Raw genomic sequence first — 19,024 nt, forward strand, 5'->3', positions numbered from 1 at the left:
CTCATGGGCACTTCGGGGTCAAGCCAGACACACGCATCTGGATAATGGACCAGTCAGATATTTGGATTGTCTTGAGAATGGAATCAGGACACACTGTATTCTCTGGCTTAATCTAGCAAAGTGGCTCTGTCCATCAGTGAAGGGGAGTAAAAACTTAGCTGGACTCAAACCATTTTTCCTGCTCAACTGGTGAGTGTCCTTCTGCTCCAGCAAATCTCTTTCTTTCTTTCCTCTCCTCACACATCCAACCGTCGTTCTGTAGCTGCCATGTTTTGTGGGGTCCTGTCCCAGGTACACTGTAATTTTTGTAATGCCTGTAGTTTTGCCTTCTCCAGAATGTCATATAGTTGGAATCATACAGTATAAAGCCTTTTCAGATTGGCTTCTTTGATTTATCAATATGCATTTAAAGTTCCTTCATGTTTTTTCCATGGCTTGTTAATTCACCCAGTATTCCATTGTATGGATATACCACAGTTTGTTTACCCATTTACTTACTGAAGAACATCTTGCTTTCAGTTTTGGGCAATTATAAATGAAGCCATTGTATATATTCATGTATAGTTTTTGTATGGACTCAAAGTTTCAACTCATCTGGGTAAAAACCTAGAAGCATTATTACATAGCTAAATGATTAGAATATATCTGGCATTGTAAGAAACTTTCAAGCTGCCTTCCAAAGTAGCTCAACCACTTTTCATTCTCACCAGCAATGAATGGCAGTTCCTGGCACTCCACAGCAGCTCCTCACCAGCCTTGGTATTGTCAAGAGGTTAGTTGTTCTAAGAGGTGTGCAGTGGCATCTCATCATTGTTTTAATGTACAACTCCCTAATGACATTTGATGTTAACCATTTTTCATCTGTGTGTTTCCCATGTGTACACCTTCTTTCCTGAGGTGTCTGTTCAGGTCTTCTGCATCTTTTAATTGGGTAGTTCATTTTCTTACTGGTGAATTTTAAGAGTTTTTTGTATATGATGGATAAGAGTCCTTTATCAGATATGTTTTACAAACCTTTTCTCCCAGTCTGTGGCTTTCTCTTCATTCTCTTCATGGAGACTTTGCAGAAGTTTGTACTTTTATTGAATTCTACTAATCAATTTTATTTTTATAGGTCATAATTTTGATGTTGCATCTAAAAGGTCGTCAGCAACGTCAAGATCTCATAGATTTCCCCCACACTATCTTCTAGAAGTTTTACAGTTTTGCATCTCATATTTAGGCCTGCAATCCAAACTGAGTTCATTCTTATGAAGGGAATAAAGTTTGTATCTAAACTCATTTCTCTGAATGCTAACATTCATTGTTCCAGCACAATTTGTCTCTTCTACATTTCATTTTGATATTTCTGCTAACCTATCTTCTAGTTATCTAATGCTCTCTTCAGCTGCATCAAGTCTGCTGCTAAACCCAAACACTAGTTCTCAATTTTGGTTTTGGGACTGTCAGGGTGAGAACTTCTACTGGGTTATTTTCCAAATCTGTTTGGTCACTTTTTTGTAATTTCTAGTCCTTCCCAACATTTTGAAGTCTTATCTTTTATCACTTTAAATATAATAAGCACAGTTACTTTAAAGTTCATGTTTAACAGTTTGAACATCTGAAGCACCTGTGAGTCTATTTCTACTTTTTATTATTTTTGCTATTTCCCGTTCATGTTGCCTTATCTTGTAATGCACCTCTTTAATTGTGTGCCAGACACTGTATTTTTAAAATGGTCTGTGGAGGGGCACCTGTGTCCCTCAGTTGGTTAAGCAACTGCCTTTGTTCAGGTCGTGATCCTGGAATCCCAGGAGCGAGTCGCACATTGGGCTCCCTGCTCAGCAGAGAGTCTGCTTCTCCCTCTGACCCTCCCCACTCTCATGCTTGCTCTCTTTCATTCTCTCTCAAATAAATAAATAAAATATATTTTTTAAAATGGTCTGTGAAATCTTTAGAGACTTGGGATTACACTTGCTTCTGCCAGGTGCCTGTGGGAATGTTCCATTCTAGGATCACTTTGATCTAATTTTAGTGCTTGAGACTTCCTAATCACATAAAGAACTTATAACCACACAGTAATCCATGTGAAGGCAGGTTTAGTTCTGTTTCATCTTTTTACAGCACCCAAAGCTGCATCTCTATCTACTTAGCCAACCCTAAGTATAAAGAGTTTACCAAGGATTCTACCTCTGATAAACTCTGAACTCTAACATTTCTTTTTATGTATTTTTAAATTTTTATTAACATATAATGTATTATTTGCTTCAGGGGTACAGGTCATGAACTCCAACATTTTTGCCCTCTTAGGCTCGCCAGATCACATGAGGCAGTTAGAAACACTGGTCTGCCTTTAAGCTGCTCTATGTGAATGGCATACACTCAAAAACCAGGCTGACCTCTCTAAATTTCCACCATCTCTTGGATTTTATTTGATAATTCTTCACCAACTTGGAATTTCTCCAGTGCCTTCATGCGTAAGTTTTAATATTAGTTCCAGTCTTATCTGTCCTCAGATCTGCAAAAGTCAGAATGAGACCCTTCATCCTATGACTTCCATGAATATTATGCCTCTTGTGGCCCTTAACACAACTGATTTTATACTAAATTGTGCCTATGTTCTCCCTCCCACCCCCATTAGAATGCAGTATCAGGTCTCATTCATGTAGCATTTTGCCCCCTTCCCAGAAAAATTTCTTCTTAAATTGAACCAACCAGTCTTTCATGATTTTGTTAATTATTCATGTCAAAAAAAAAATCTGTTTTATTTAGTTATTTTTTTCCATTTTTAAAAAGCAGTTTTATTTTTTAGCCAAATTTTTATTTAAATTCTAGTTAATCTAGTTAATCTAGTGTAATACTGTTTTCAGGAGAAGTTAGTGATTCATCATTTAACATATAACACCCAGCACTCATCACAAAAAAGTGCCCTCCTTAATGTCCATCACCCAGTCATCCCATCCCCCACCACCTCCCTCCATCAACCCTCATGCTTGTTCTCTATCATTGAGTCGCTTATGGTTTGTTTCCCTCTCTCTTTTCTTCACCCTTCCCATATGTTCATCTGTTTTGTTTCCTAAATTCCACATAAGAATGACATCACATAGTATTTGTCTTTCTCAGACTTATTTCGCTTAGCATAATACTCTCTAGCTCCATCCACGTCATTGCAAATGGCAAGATTTCATTCTTTTGAATGAAATAATAATATTCCATTGTATATATACAATGAATAATATTCCACTGTATATATATCTGCATCTTCTTTATCCATTCATCGGTCAATGGACACTTGGGCTCTTTCAATACAATAGTTTGGCTATTGTTCATTGCGCTGTTATGAACATCAGGGTGCATGTATCCCTTCAAATCTCTATTTTTGTACCCTTTGGGTAAATACGTAGTAGTACAATTGCTGGGTTGCAGAGTAGTTCTATTTCTAACTTTCTGAGGAACCTCCATACTATTTCCAGAGTGGTTGCTCCAGCTTGCATTCCCACCAACAGTGCAAGAGGGTTCCCCTTCCTCCACATCCTCATCAACATCTGTTGTTTCCTGTGTTGTTCATTTAGCCATTCTGACAGGTGTGAGGTGGGATCTCATCATGGTTTTGATTTGTGTTTCTCTGAAGGTGAGTGTTGATGAACATCTTTTCACTCTCTGTTAGCCATCAGAATGCCTTCTCTGGGAAAATGTCTATTTATGTCTTCTGGCCATTTTTATACTGGATTATTTATTTTTGGGTGTTGAACTTGGTAAGTTTTTTATAGATTTTGGATAGTAACCCTTTATCAGATATGTCATTTGCAAAAACTCTCATTCTTTAAAATCAGTAAGATTCATTTATGTAATCATCATGAAAAACACTTTTCCCTTTCCTGTTTGCTGTAATGTTTACAGTTTCTGCAAGAAAAGACCTTATTTATTTTAATGTCTTTTTTTCAAAATATGGCTCTATTGTGTCACTTATTTCAAGACCATATTTATACTTCTCAGATATGCCTTATGACATATACATATATATATTTAAATGTGGGGATTTCACATTGATTTTACTTTGAAAATTTCATGGTACTTCTTAGGAACTATCAATAGAACCCTTCAGGAAATCACTAAGCTCTAAATACTGAATAGAAAATAACCCAGAAAATCTTTATGTATAAAGAGATTAGTGATTTTTTAAAATGTGTTTTTGTGACCCTTAATTTCAGTGCTTCTCCTTCACCAAGGAGCCATATGTCAAACTGCTTAGGATTCATTGCTTTTTTCTGTGGGGAAAGAATTAAATGCATCACAAGGTCGACAATCTGCTCTGAAAGCTCTTGGACCAACAGCAAGGGAAGGAAGAGCTACTCAGGGGGAAACTCACATCTTTCCGAGTAACAGAGACACCTTTTTGGTCGCAGCTTTTTGGGACTATGTCCACGTCAGGAAGTGCTCAGGGAGAACCTTCTAATTCCTCAGGGCTGGCTTGATGCTAGTGCTTACGTTTCTATAACATCATATATTTCCTCGTTCTTAAAAGATCTCATGCAATTTGTTCCAGGTGGACCTTCCGTGCTAGAGCTGAAACGTTAGTGCCAAGGACAATTCCTATATTGCCTTCAGTAACCATAAAGGATAATATTTAGCATTTTGGTGAGTTTCCACTTGTAAAAGCTAAGTTTCATTTTTCTTTATAGCCTGAGAGGCAAGTAAGCCGAATCTACTCTAGATGCCTTACCCTCCCCCAGCACGTCTTAGATTCTGACCATGTAATGGAGAGTGGGGGTGATCAGCCTGTCTTGATTCCATCTCAGAGACCGAAGTTATAACCAGCATTACTGGTCAGGGACTGGTTGAATTTCTCCATTCTTTTGGCACTAAGCGTCCCTTTGATACCCAATAAAATACTCACCGGTAACAAAATCAGCCTTCAATTATTCAGGAGTTGATCAGTCAGATCCCCCTTCTCAGATTCTTTCCCCCACCTACTCTCTAACTTACGGGTTACTCTCTGGTAAACAAACCACTGAAGACTGGCCAGAGCAAAGAGAACTTGCTTTGCTTTGCTCTGAGGACCAGAGCATTAATTCCAAGAATGAAATAATGATGAAAATGTTTTGCAAATCTAGAGGAGCATTCTAATTTTATGTCTTTACTGTTTTCTCATGGTTTAAATTTTAATTAAAATGTCGATTTTTCTTCTCACATGGGTTACTGTGATGAATGAAGTCCTGGATGTTTGCACACTTAGTATGCACGCACACAAAATTCCACATCAACTGCTTACCTTGGGAGGTTTCCTTAATGATGGAAACAAAAATTCAGCAGCCAAAGTAGAAAGGGTTGTCAACACAGCAGCCACATCAAAGGGAAGCAATGAAAGAGAAAAAAAAAACATAAGGGAAACTCAGCATCTTGATAACATGATCTGAAAGGTATTCTATTTTACAAAGATGAGAAGCCAAATTCACTTTACTGCCTCAAGTGATAAAATCTGTTTAATGGGGGGACGCCTGCGTGGCTCATTGGTTGGGCAGCTGCCTTCGGCTCAGGTCATGATCCCAGCACCCTGGGATCGAGTCCCACATCGGGCTCCTTGCTCAGCAGGGAGCCTGCTTCTCCCTCTGCCTCTGCCTGCCTCTCTGTCTGCCTGTGCTCGCTCGCTCTCTCTCCCTCTATCTCTGACAAGTAAATAAATAAAATCTTAAAAAAAAATTAAAAAAAAAAATCTGTTTAATGGGACGCCTGCCTGGCTCAGATGATTAGGCGTCCAATTCTTGGTCTCAGCTCAGGTCATGATCTCAGAGTCATAGGATTGAGCCCCACAATGGGCTCTGTGCTTGGTGGGGAGTCTGCTTGAGATTCTCTCTCTCCCTCTGCTTCTCCCCCTACTCCCTCCCTTTCTCTCGAATGAATGAATAACTCTTTAAATAAGTAAAAGCCACGGCTCTCAACTATTTTCCCATATTTCAACACTAAAGAGAAATTTAAGAACAAGTTACAGCCTTCTCCCACCACCAGCCACACGGTTTAAACGTTCACTTTTGCATGTTACTTTCCCAAAAACAGCTAAAATTACCACCTGGAGAAAACTCTGAAAAGCAAACAGCTTTCAAAGTAACAAACCAGCAGGCTGACCCGCTCTGCAAATGTTTTCTGTGTATACAAAATTAAAAGGCTGAACAATGATTTTTGTGCAATGCAATCCTATGACAGTCTGTAGTAGCCTTCCTGATGTGGTTGTTTTTAATCAACCTCTAGTATCACCCATTCATAAACTGTGAAATTATCATGAAATAGAAATGAGGGGGTGGGGCACCTGGGGCTCAGTAGGTTAAGCCTCTGTCTTCGGCTCAGGTGATGATCTCAGGGTCCTGGGATTGAGCGCCATATCAGGCTCTCTGCTCAGCGAGGAGTATGCTTCCCCCCACCTCTCTCTACCTGCCTCTCTGCCTACTTGTGATCTTTCTCTGTCAAATAAATAAATAAAATCTCAAAAAAAAAGAAAGAAAGAAATGAGGGAATTTTCCCCATGGCTTTATTCCTTCTCCACAAGAAATAAAATCTGGAGGGTAACAAAACGGATTTTCCAGGGCAGAGGGCATGGAAATCAAAAGGTACAGGCAAAAATAGCACAGTGACCTTTCTCCAGCACTGGGCCCAACGCTCTGCACAGAGCTCTGAGGGCCCTAGATAAAACCCGGAGCTCAGTAACAAGGGAAGAATGTCCACGGATTGTAAAATCAGGTAGACAACTCTGAAGTTTTAAATTAGGCAAAGAAAACCATGACAGTCCCATAATCTTCTTGAAATTCTATGACTACACCAAAAGGATCCCCGTAGGCCATCACCTCAGACAGTTGGGCACAATGGGAATGCGGTTTTTTAATCTTCCAGTTTTAGAGAGGAAAACCTGGCATTTCTGGCTGCCGTCGAGTAAAACTCAACATTCTATCTACCCTTTCAAACAGGATTTTTTCTGTTTGAAAAATGCACGAGTGCGTTTCATTCTAAGAAAGCTACGGGACCTTTGCTCACTGCATAAACTTTTGAGGTTTCTGCCAAGAAATGTTCCGTAAGTGCAGCAGTGCTCTGGACGGCATCTGTTCTGAGCAGGTATAGCTATAATGAAAACATCATGCACAGTACTTTTGACTAAACCTTCTCTTATTTTACTTGCTTTATTTTTTAAGAGCCATTTAAATCACTGCTCTATTTAACAAAGGACAGACAAGTCACTGGAGTTATAATAAAGTAATCATACGAAACAGCATGGACCAAGTTAATAAAATAACCATTCCAGGGGCGCCTGGGTGGCTCAGTGGGTTAAAGCCTCTGCCTTTAACCAGGCAGGCTCTGGGATCGAGCCCCGCATCAGGCTCTCTGCTCCATGGGGAGCCTGCCTCCCCTCCTCTCTCTGTGCCGGCCTCTCTGCCTACTTGTGATCTGTGTGTCAAATAAATAAATAAATACTGTTAAAAAATAAAATAAAATAGACATTCCACATTAAGACTATGATGAGCCGAGTAACGTACTGGGGACAGAATGAGCTAACAGGACTCCCAGGGAGCTCTCCAGAGTTTTCCTGAGCTTCCTTTCGGCCACGTCTGTGTAATAATCAGCAGCAGCAGCAAAGACATGCTGGTTTGTAACCGATAGTATATTTACCTCCTGAGCTAACAATAAAGCTATCCAACCTTCACTGACGTTCCAATGTGGTTTCCCTTATTCTTCTTAGGAAACCAATCTTATTTCAGCATTATAAATATTTTTAAAAATATATCCCTTTCGCTTAGAAAGACAGCACATATGGGAATGGCAATATGCTTCTGCCTTGTTTTTCTGTGTTTCTCAGCACTATTTAAGAATAAATGGAGCCTGGATGGCTCAGTCCGTTAAGCACCTGACTCCTGTTTTCAGCTCTGCTCGTTATCTGAGGGTCATGAGATTGAGCCCCGTGTCGGGCTCTGTGCTAGGAGTAGAATCTGCTTGAGATTATTTCTTTCCCTCTCCCTCTGCTCCTTCTTCCCCTCTTCTCTCTCTCTTTTAAAAAAAAAGAATGGAGACTGGGGAGCATGAGGAAAAGGGAAGTCACTAAATGGACCTGCTTCTATCCACATTTACTATAACCATTTAGTTTAGAACAAAGATCCTTACTAAATAAGGAAAAGCAAGTCTCTTCGTGAACCAAAACTATACTTCATTAACTGGTAAAGATTTCCTGAGATGTGAATTAAGAGACAAGCAACTAAGTCATCCTAATTCAGAACCATGATTTACTACCCCAATCCCCAGAGGCTACATGACATTTGCTGGTAGTTGTGAAGAAAAAATTTTCCAATATGAGTAATACTTATACTATAACTAAATATAGTATGCTACCCCTTGAAAAAAATGAATACGCTATTACAGTGTAAAGATAAAAGTTTTCATACATATATATGAAAAAGAATGAATAATATAAACCATCTATCAGAAACATCAAAATTCATATTTTTTAAAATTAAGGCCTTTGGTGATTGTATAGGTAAAGGCGTAACAAAGAGTTTCCTAAACTCTCAGTAAGGTCCAGCCTGTCACAGATGATGGCATGGCTCAGAAAGAGGCGACGTCCTTGGCCAAACATTCCATCAAGTACAAAGAACATCCCTTCACATCGACCTCACAGACCCACAGGCCCAGGCTTGATGCTGACTCATCAGAAAGTGGTTCCGTGGACACTCAGGTTCCGGCCTGGGTAGCAACCAGAGCTCTTCACTGCCCACCTTCTCATTCATCTTCAAAAAAAGTCCTTGTTTCTAATCACATGATCCTCTGTAAGTTATCATGAGATTTTCGGTGTGTGTGTATTCCAAAGAAATAAACTGAGCACATTCTGATGTTTCAGAAGCCAACAAGGTTGTGTTTCTAGATCGCAGGATTTGGAGAGAAAGAAGGGATGCACTGTGGGGCTGGAACTCAATATTCCCTCAATAAATCTTAGCTGTTCTGTTTGTGGTCTCTGTGTGCCACGTCACCGGAGGACCACATGCAAAATGTAAAGAATGAAATAAAATAGAATGAGGGGGTTGGACTAGAATGTCTCCAATCTCTTCCTACTCAGGAACTGTTTCACAGTAATATATAATGTTAGAAACCCTGGTGGGAATTATTTGAGTCATTTCATAATTTTGTATGGTCCATGAAGAAGTGATTTTTACATGAAATGTACTATTTTCAGTAAGTGTATCGTTTGAAAAAAATTTCCATAACATTTATTATATGTGAAAATAAATTTTAACTTCTCCCACTTTCCAAAAAGAAAAAGACGAAAGAAATAAAAAAAAAAAAGAGGTGCTGATGTACCTGGATAGTAGCTCCACTTGGCCAAACACCAAAGCTGCCTTTCTCTCAGGATAAGCAAGTTAACGGATCTCTTTAAGGTTACTCAAACCAGGTATATTCACCACACTACCCCTGTCTTTTGCATGCCTTAATGCCATTTCTGTCTCCCCAGTTTGACCAAATTTCCCCACTTTGCGACATGGCTCAAAGCTCAATTCAATTATTTCAATTCCACAAGCATTGTTGGAGACCACCCTGGTCTTTACCACCGCTGACAGGATACCTCAGGATCTCTGTGGTCAACAAAACAGCTTAGCACTCCTTCATGCACATCAAGTCCTGTAGCCTTCAGAAATTCTATCTTTGAATCTCGCGTAGCCTTAAATTTTCAACTCCCCAAAAGCACAGGTCACGTCACGTGCTACGTAGAAGAACTCAGAACTAATTTTTTACATTACTGAGTCAAATATAATCCAGATGTGAAGATTTTCTTTGATTACCAGCACAATCCCAAAATTTGGTGGCAAGAAAATCTCGCCTGTTTTCAATGACTTATTTAAAAATAGATATTTCTGTAGACCAGCATTTCATATAGGGAAGTTCAATCGGAGGTTAACAAGGGTCAAACCCTCAAAAGCTTCAGAAGTCAACTAAATTCAGAAAGGGAATTTGATAGGACTAGAGGAGACACACACATGGAAACAGGACTGAAAAGATAAGGCAGACCTATACTGGGCCTGGTCTTGAAATGAAGAGTTTGTCCTTTAATAGGTAGTCTAGACAAGGAAAGATTAACAAACAACTGAAATAAAGCAGTATAAATAACGTATTACCACCATAACCCTATGTAGCTGTAGTGCCTTCGTCAAACCTCCTATTGGAAGATTTACAGGACAAGGCATCTTCTGTTCACTATTTGCACCCCATCAACTACAGTTAGCTACTCAGAAGTTAGATGCCCAAACACCCCAATGTGCATGAGTCCTACATGAGTCAATACTTCAGGAGACGCAACAGATCAGTGTCTTCTGAAAGAGGGATTTCTCGTCCATGTGTTAACTGCTTTACTGATTGGACATCGAAAACTGCCATAGCCTCTATCTGAAAGATACAGAGTTAAATGACATCTGTCTCCTGGAGATGAGTCCAAGGACATGTATTTCTTTCCTTCCTCCTTTTTTTTTTTTTTTTTTTAAGTTTATTAGCAAAAGGCGTTTTTTAACATGGTATCTTCACATGTTGAGACAATGGGCCTGGGCCTGGGCCTGGGAGTTTCTGAGCCTGAGTCAACGTGTATTAGATTTTTTTTTTTAATCTGCTCTTCTCACAATAGTTCGGCATCTCAGCTAACAAAGGATTGCTCCCTTCATTTTTTGGTTTTGAACATTTTTTTAATTAACATATACTATATTACTGGTTTCAGGGGTACAGGTCTGTGATTCATCAATCTCACACAGTTCACAGCACTCACCATAGCACATGACCTCCCCAATGTCCATCACCCAGCCACCCTATCCCTCTCTCCTGTCCAGCAGCCCTCAGTTTGTTTCCTGAGATTAAGAGAGTTTTCTGGTTTGTCTCCCTCTCTGATTTCATCTTGTTTCATTTTTTCCTTTCTTCCCCTATGATCCTCTACCTTATTTCTTAAACTCCACATATCCGTAAGACCATGTGGTAATTGTCTTTCTCTGACTGACTTATTTTGCTTAGCATAATATCCTCTAGTTCCATCCATGCTGTTTCAAATGACAAGATTCCAACTTTTGATGGCTGCATACTATTCCACTGTGTATATATACCTTTCTCTTTTTTTTAAGATTTTATTTATTTGACAGAGAGAGATCACAAGTAGGCAGAAAGGCCGGCAGACAAAGAGAGGAGGAACAAGCTCCCTGCTAAGTAGAGAGCCTGATGTGGGACTTGATCTCAGGACTCTAAGATCATGACCTGAGCCGAAGGCAGAGGCTTAACCCACTGAGCCACCCAGGTACCTTATACCTCATCTTCTTTATCCACTCATCTGCTGATGGACATCTAGGCTCTTTCCATAGTTTGGCTATTAAGGACATTGCTGCTATAAACATTGGGGTGCCCCTTCTGATCATTATATTTATATCTTTGGGGTAAATACCTAGTAGTGTAATTGCTGGGTCACAGAGTAACTCTTCTTTCAACATTTTGAGGAACTTCCAATACTGTTTTCCAGAGTGGCTGCACCAGCTTGCATTCCCACCAACAGTGTAGGAGGGTTCCCCTTTCTCCACATCCTTGCCAACATCTTGTCATTCCCTGACTTGTTAATTTTAGCCATTCTGACTGGTGTGAGGTGGTATCTCATTGTGGTTTTTATTTGTATTTTTCTGATGCCAACTAATGTTCAATACTTTTTCATTTGTCTGTTGGCCATTTGGATGTCTTCTTTGCAGAAATGTCTGTTCAAGTCTTCTGCCCATTTCTTGATTGGATTATTTGTTCTTTGGGTGTTGACTTTGATAAGTTCTTTACACATTTTGAATACTAGCCCTCTATCTGATATGTCATTTGTAAATATCTGCTCCCATTCTGCTTGTTGTTCTTTGATTTTGTTTACTGTTTCCTTTGCTATCCAAAAGCTTTTGACCTTGATGATGTCCCAATAGTTCACTTTTGACCTTGTTTCCCTTGCCTTTGGCAATGTGCCTAGGAAGAAGTTGCAGGGCTGAGGTCGAAGGGGTTTCTGCCTGTGTTCTCCTCAAGGATTTTGATGGATTCCTGTCTCACATTTAGGTCATTTATACATTCGAGTCTATTCTTGTGTGTGGTGTAAGGAAATGGGTCAATTTCATTCTTCTGCATGTGTCTGTCCAATTTTCCCAACACCATTTGTTGAAGAGACTGACTTTTTTCCATTGGACATTCTTTCCTGCTTTGTTGAAGATTAGTTGACCACAGAGTTGAGGGTCTATTTCTGGGCTCTCTATTCTGTTCCATTGATCTATGTGTCTGATTTTGTGCCAGTACCATATTGTCTTGATGATGACAGTTTTGTAATAGAGCTTGAAGTCTGGAATTGTGAGGCTACCAGCTTTGCTTTTCTTTTTCAACATTCCTCTGGCTATTTGGGGTCTTGTCTGGTTCCATACAAATTTTAGGATTATTTGTTCCATTTCTTTAAAAAAGTTGATGGTATTTTGATAGGGATTGCATTAAATGTGTAGATTGCTGTAGGTAGCATAGATGTTTTCACAATATTTTTCTTCCAATCCATGAGCATGGAACATTTTTCCATTTCTTTCTGTCTTTTTCAATTTCTTTCTTAATTGTTCTATAGTTTCCTGAATATAGATTCTTTGTTTCTTTGGTTAGATTTATTCCTAGGTACATTAAGGTTTTGGGTGCAATTGTAAATGGGATTAACTCTGTAATTTCTCTTTCTTATTGTTGGTATACAGAAATGTAATTGATTTCTGTGCACTGATTTTATATTCTGCCACTTTTACTGAATTCCTGTATGAATCATGGAGAAAAAGACATGAATTCTATGTGCTGTATTCCTCTAGCATTGGAGTTTTGCAGTTCTCATTAATCAGTAAACTTGGTCTTAGCTGGATGTTCTTGCTGATTTTCTGGAGGAGGGGCCTGTTTCAGTGATTCTCAAATGTCTTTGTCCAAGATGGAACTGCACTACCCTTGCCAGGGGCCAGAGGCTAAGTAATCTGCTTCCCTGAACACTTTCCACACAGCTTTGGAGGACAGGAATGAAGACGGCAGTCTCCCAGTCTCTGGCCGTGGAGGAGCTGAGAGCTGGCGGGGGGGGGGGGGGGGTTGCTCTTCAGTGCACCCTCAGAGAAAGGCCGTCAGTCCCTCCTGTCCTCCCTGGTCTCCAGCAGCACTCTGTGCTCACCTGGCCTGTGACTTGAGTGTTTCTATCTCTGGCGCACGGCCCTGCTTCGAGTCTCCAAAGCCAGCAGACTCCTGCCGTGCACTCCCACGCCGCTCCTCTCAGAGGAGGAAGGAGGGGGTCTCTCTGGATCCGCCACTTGCGGGGTCTCTGACTGACGAGTAGTGCCCGGTGTCTCGCATCACAGTTTAAGGTAACCCTGAGCTGAGAGCCTACTCCTCGGCTCCGTCTCTGCCGTCGGCTTCCCCACTCCGATACCTGCGAGCTCTGCCGCCCTCAGGCATCCCTGGGCTTTCCGTGACCCCACGGATCCAGAGACCACACTGACCCCGCAAGGGCTCCACCCACCGCTTAGCCTCTGGAGAGACGTCCCTCAGTGGAACAGACTTCTAAAAGTTCTGATTTGGGGCTCCGCTGCTCTCCCACTTGCTGGGAGCCGGCAGATGTTTGCAAGGCGGCCTCCGTAAGCCCCGCTGACTGGCACACACCACACGCCCGGCCTCCCCACCACGACGGCTGGGTGCTGTGGGGTGACTACACAGTACTCCCCTCGCAGACCGGAAGACTGACTTGAGGAGGATGGAGACTAAAACGGCTTTAATTATCTTAAATTAATACATTGTGAGTTTAAAATTTTAACTTCAAATCATGTGTAATAAAATCCCAATAATCTGATTATTCCTTCACAGAAAGCTGCTTCTTTTTAAAAAAAAAATATCAGTCCACTTCACCTGCTTTCATTTGCCATAAAACTCAAAAAGAAAAGCAATTCATTTTACACCAGAACAGAAAGACTGGCGGTTTGATTTTCTTCTTTTTTGGTGTATTTGCATTATGTCCTTAGGGCATGACCACATGGAATGTCTTTCTTTTTTTTTCAGAATTTATTTTTAAGTCATCTCTACAGCCAACACAGGACTCGAACTTACAACCCTGAGATCAAGCGTCAGACGCTCCACCGACAGGGCCAGCCCAGAACCCCTGGAATTTCTGTAAGTAAAACAGGACAGTGGTGAAGGATCAGGGCTGGGAGCCAGACAACTCTAGCTCTGCCACCATCTGTGTTGACGTTGGGCATGTTTATTCAATGCCTCTGAGCCTCAGGGTTCTTTTTGTTTTTTTTTTTTAAGATTTTATTTATTCATTTGACAGAGAGAGATCACAAGTAGGCAGAGAGGCAGGCAGAGAGAGAGAGAGAGGAGGAAGCAGGCTCTCCGCTGAGCAGAGAGCCCGATGTGGGACTCGATCCCAGGACCCTGAGATCATGACCTGAGCCGAAGGCAGAGGCTTAACCCACTGAGCCACCCAGGCACCCCTGAGCCTCAGTTTTTGTGTCAATAAAATGGGGATAGAAAAGCAATCCTTCAGGGCTGTTGAAGAATAACATGTGGCCCCAAGGCCAACATCACTCACCATTAGCACCCAGTCATCGCTCAATAAATGTTAGATGCTAGTGCTGTTCTTACAACAAACATCCGTCCAGGAGGACGCACGCAAAATGCCAACATAGCTCAAACTCTGTTTCATCTAAGAAAAAGTTACTGAGAGCTGAAAAATGAGAGCACTTTTTTTTTTTTTTTTTTTTTTTTTTTTGGTTAAAGAGAAAATTCATGTCGTTAAAAGTAACGCTCTACAAGCAGGGAGAGCAGAACGTTGTAACTGTTCGAGCACAACCAACAGATACATGGATGCCATTACACTCTCTTTAGAAAGTTCAAAATGTTCAAATGTTTTCAGTGTTCAGACATGAGTTTTCGAGAAAAAAGAATCCTTAGGCATTACACTGAATACGGCGCGTTAGGCATTACACTGAATACGGCGCGTACTGAGTCCCAGATGTCTTCGCTGGGCAGAGGAGAATGGCGGGGAGGGCCGGGGCACTGCGGACCAGCGCAACCAGCTCCAGGTGGGGGGACCCCAGACTCGGCAAGGGGCCCTGCCGTTCTGCTTGCTGCAGTGCTGGGGGCCCCGCGGGTGCCTACTACTGATGCCACAGTGATCTGTGCCTACGACATCACTTCTAAGACAGGATTTTATCCTTTAAGAAAATAAAAAATGTTGTTGTTTTGTTTTAAACATGTATAATGAAGGGAAAGAACAGAAAGAAAACCCTTTGGAGATCACTAGATAAGTAAGTATGAAGTTGGACACTTTCCTAAGAACGAAACTATATTAAATTTTCCAGGAAAGACTCAAGAGCAGGTGGGTGAGGGCCGACAGGGGAGCCCACCTCATCAAGCGGATCACACCAGAACTGCGGCCTTGACCTCCGGATGAAGGAAACTCCCGTGACAGCTGGCAAAGTGGCCACAGGGACAACGAGGCACATATGTAAGAGTCCTTATTTTAAAAGTGACCTTGTATTTACAAACTTGCCATTTATTTTTGCAGTCTGTGAGGTAAATTCCTCCGGCTGAAGGCCGTGAAGCACTGCTGAAGGACAGGAAAACTGGCAGCGAAAGGGCAGAGGTCAGCAGGAGAACCAGAACCCAGGCGGCAAACAGAGACCCTTCCCTCTCCTACCGACGCGAGAGGCGCCCTACAGGCCAGGTCACATGTTCACAGTTCCCTCCTGAAGTCCACTAAAGAACCGCGACACAAGGGGATTTAAAACAGAACAAAAGCTGCTTTCTGTTAGTCACTGTCCAGAGCATCTTCTGCAATAAAGACGTATCAACTTTACAGCAGAAGCGATAAACTTCTGAGATACAGTAATACCAAAACCTTACAATGAGCATGGGAGGTTTCCTTAATCAATTCAGGTCTTATAAAATTGGTGGTATTATTTTAAAATTATGATGATTCCAAAAAAAGCCTTAGGCTTCTAAGAGTATGCAAATATAATACAATAAAATGCTAAATTTTTAAATCCTTGCTTTCTTTCTGCACAACTGTGTATAATCTGTCTGCTACCTAGCAAGACGTGACTTGTAACGATCCAGGCCAGACCGTTTCCACTCAGTTAGCAGGAAGGATGCAGTGAGGACCCTCTACTTGGAACTGACTAAAGCCCGTTGGTGTCCACCAAATGGCTGGCAAATCATTTTTGTCCATGCAGTCCGGTTAAAGGACCCAGTCAACCAGCCAATGGATTACCAACCGGAGACCAGGTTTCACCTCTGTTATAACACAAGGAACTGTAAATATGCTTCTAATAAAAATTTTGTTGGCTAAATTTTTTTTTAATAAACAAAACTAAAGGCATTCAAGTTGACCCTAAAATCTAAAAACCCCCACCTCAGAGAAAGGGAGAGGGCTAGAGGTTGAACCAATCACCGATGGCCTGTGCTTAATCAATCCTGCCCTCATCAGTCATCATGAGCCTTCACAGCATCCTAACAAGTGGGGGTCAGAGCGTGGCCAGCTTGCAGCTGGATGTGCCGGGAGGGAGGCTTCCCCAGAGCGGGACATGGACACTGTGTGCCCCTTCCCATGCACCCTGCCGCATGCATCTCCTCCATCGGCCATTTGAGCTACATCAGGATAATAATGATAAACATGATACATTGACAACCTCATCAACAGACTGTTCCTGAGTTCTTTGACCTTCTGTAGTGAATTACCACACCCGAGGACGGGGTGATAGCTCAGTCAGAATGGCAGGTGACAACCCAGGACTCACACTGGCATCTGAGGTGGGGACAGAGGAGGAGGACAAGCTTGTGGGGCTGAGCCCCACACCGGTGGGATCTGACAGTGACTCCAGGTAGGCAGGTGTCAGAACTGCACCGGACTGCAGGACGCCGCGCTGCTGCACACAGAGAACAGGACAACTGGCTGGCCTGGGGAAACCCGCCACATTCGGTGGCCTGAAGTACTGACAAGAGAGAGCAAAACACTGTTGTTGCCCTTCTCACGGTTACTACCTGGGTCAGTCTGGAAATCTCCCCCGGCCCCGTGCTCCCCACAGAGCAGTCGGAGGGTGGGTGGTGGTCTGTGAACTCTTAACCAGTCCTGGAGGAGTTACAGATCTCCTCCGAGGTCCTGGCCAGGCTCTGCCTCCTTTAGAGGTAAAATGCTAGGATCCAGTCCCAACTCCTTACAAAAGTATCCGTCTCTGAGGGACCGGTATTAAAAAGGAAACCGCCTTTTGCAAGTGGTTTTTTTGTTTTTTTGTTTGTTTGTTTGTTTGTTTAATTGCTGCCCAGAAGCCAAGTAGAAGTTTCAGAGGAAAGTTTCATTTGTATATAATCAACTGGTTAATTTCTATATAATCATACACACACACACACACACATATGTATGTGTATATATAATTTCTATATAATCATCTGGTTAATATAAAAAAAAGATTCCAATAAAATGCAAAGTTTGAGGTGAGTACACAAGTGCATCCACAGAGTTTTAACCCAACATGATGTTTTAATCCAACACAATGATACTCCTATGGTCTATATACATATCTCCAAGATGACGAAGGGTAAACAAAGCAGTGGAAAGTTGTACAAGTGACCCATGATTACAGGTGATTGCTATCATCAGTAACAGATTCCCTGCCTTTTTTCCTAATATTGTCAAGGAAAGTCACACCCGAGTTGTTTCTCCTGAACTCACACCCGAATTGTTTCCCCTAACAAAATGCTGACTACAGCTGACTGTAAAGGCTGACTACAGCTGTGTACTGAGGCCCCCGGGGAAACCCCTGGGCAGGGCCACACCTGTGGAGCACTCTTCACGGAGCTCCTGCCCTGCTCCGCCACCCCCCCCCCATCGCCATAGTGGCAATTCCCAGCAGGGTAAAACCTGGCAAGGACTCACAATGGCTTAACCAAAACAAAGTCAAGCAGAGAAAACATGGCTCTTGGGCAATTTCCTTGCTGTGTCTTCAAACGCATCATGCAGAGAGGCTTTCTGAAAAAACTGCAGCACAAAGTGCCAATTCTTGACTTAAAATCAAGAATTAAGCACCTCTGTGAAGCCCTTCTCAGGCTAATTCTCAGTCTATCTGCTACTAACAGACTTGACCCCAATTAAGATGCTTCTACATTAGGGGGTCCTACATCACGCTACATGCCACAGCTTCACCAGAGCAGGGATAGTAGCTGACTATCCTAGTGGGGCAGACAGTGGCACGTTATGAGTCTAGCCCGGGGTGGCCGTGAACAGCAGGGATCCAGAAGCCCCGGCCCCATTCTTTGTCCCCACCACTTTCTACTGATGGGAACTTAGATGTGGGGACTAAATGAATCAATGTACATGAAGCCCTTCGAAACAGTGGGGTTACAGAGAGGATTCACGAATCTCGCACTGTCAGCCGTGTGTTGCACCTGTAATCCTCTCTTTCCCCCACTGCTGAATGAGCTGCTGCCCTGACAACAGATGCTGATGGACTTCGAGAGCCTAAAGGAGCTGCCACCTCGAGGGCTGTGGGACCAAGACACCCTGACTCAGCAGCCCACATACACTGTCAGACATCTGTGCGGGACCACTTAATTTCAGAGTCACACTGGGTCCAAGCACGAAGGCGTAAAAACTACAATTCCAGTAATTCCCATCTCTGATATACGGAAGACGTTTTAGGAGGCAGGAAGACATCCCTCATCCCTATCTACAATACAGACACGGGAGCTGCTTCCGAGCCCCTGGCAATAATGTGTCTGTGGCAAGCATTCATGGCAATGTGATCCTATTAGGAAGCATGAGGGCTTTTTTGCACCCTTCACCATGGACAGTAAACTAAAGCCCATGTATATCTCACAGCATTTCAGGCAGGATCCACGGACTGATCTTAAATTATATTCAAACTTGGCACTACAAAGAAATGAGCTCAAGCCACAAAAAGACATGGAAGAAGCGTAAATGCATATTACTAAGGGAAAGAATCCAGTCTGAAAAGTCTACATAGTGAATGATTTC

At 42.1% G+C, this 19,024-nt stretch overlaps 1 protein-coding gene across 4 annotated transcripts in view; it reads right to left on the reverse strand.

Moving 5' to 3' along the window:
- Positions 1 to 19,024, reverse strand: part of KIF13A (kinesin family member 13A) — a 203,826-nt gene that overhangs the window by 115,882 nt on the left and 68,920 nt on the right. For all 4 annotated transcript variants that reach the window (XM_059399512.1, XM_059399510.1, XM_059399509.1 and 1 more), the window contains exon 2: positions 5,252 to 5,264. In XM_059399512.1, the coding sequence (XP_059255495.1) occupies positions 5,252 to 5,264 (13 nt within the window). The remainder of the gene's footprint in view (positions 1 to 5,251; positions 5,265 to 19,024) is intronic.

Source organism: Mustela nigripes, chromosome 5 (assembly GCF_022355385.1).
Source record: "Mustela nigripes isolate SB6536 chromosome 5, MUSNIG.SB6536, whole genome shotgun sequence".
Classification (NCBI taxonomy): Eukaryota; Metazoa; Chordata; class Mammalia; order Carnivora; family Mustelidae; genus Mustela; species Mustela nigripes.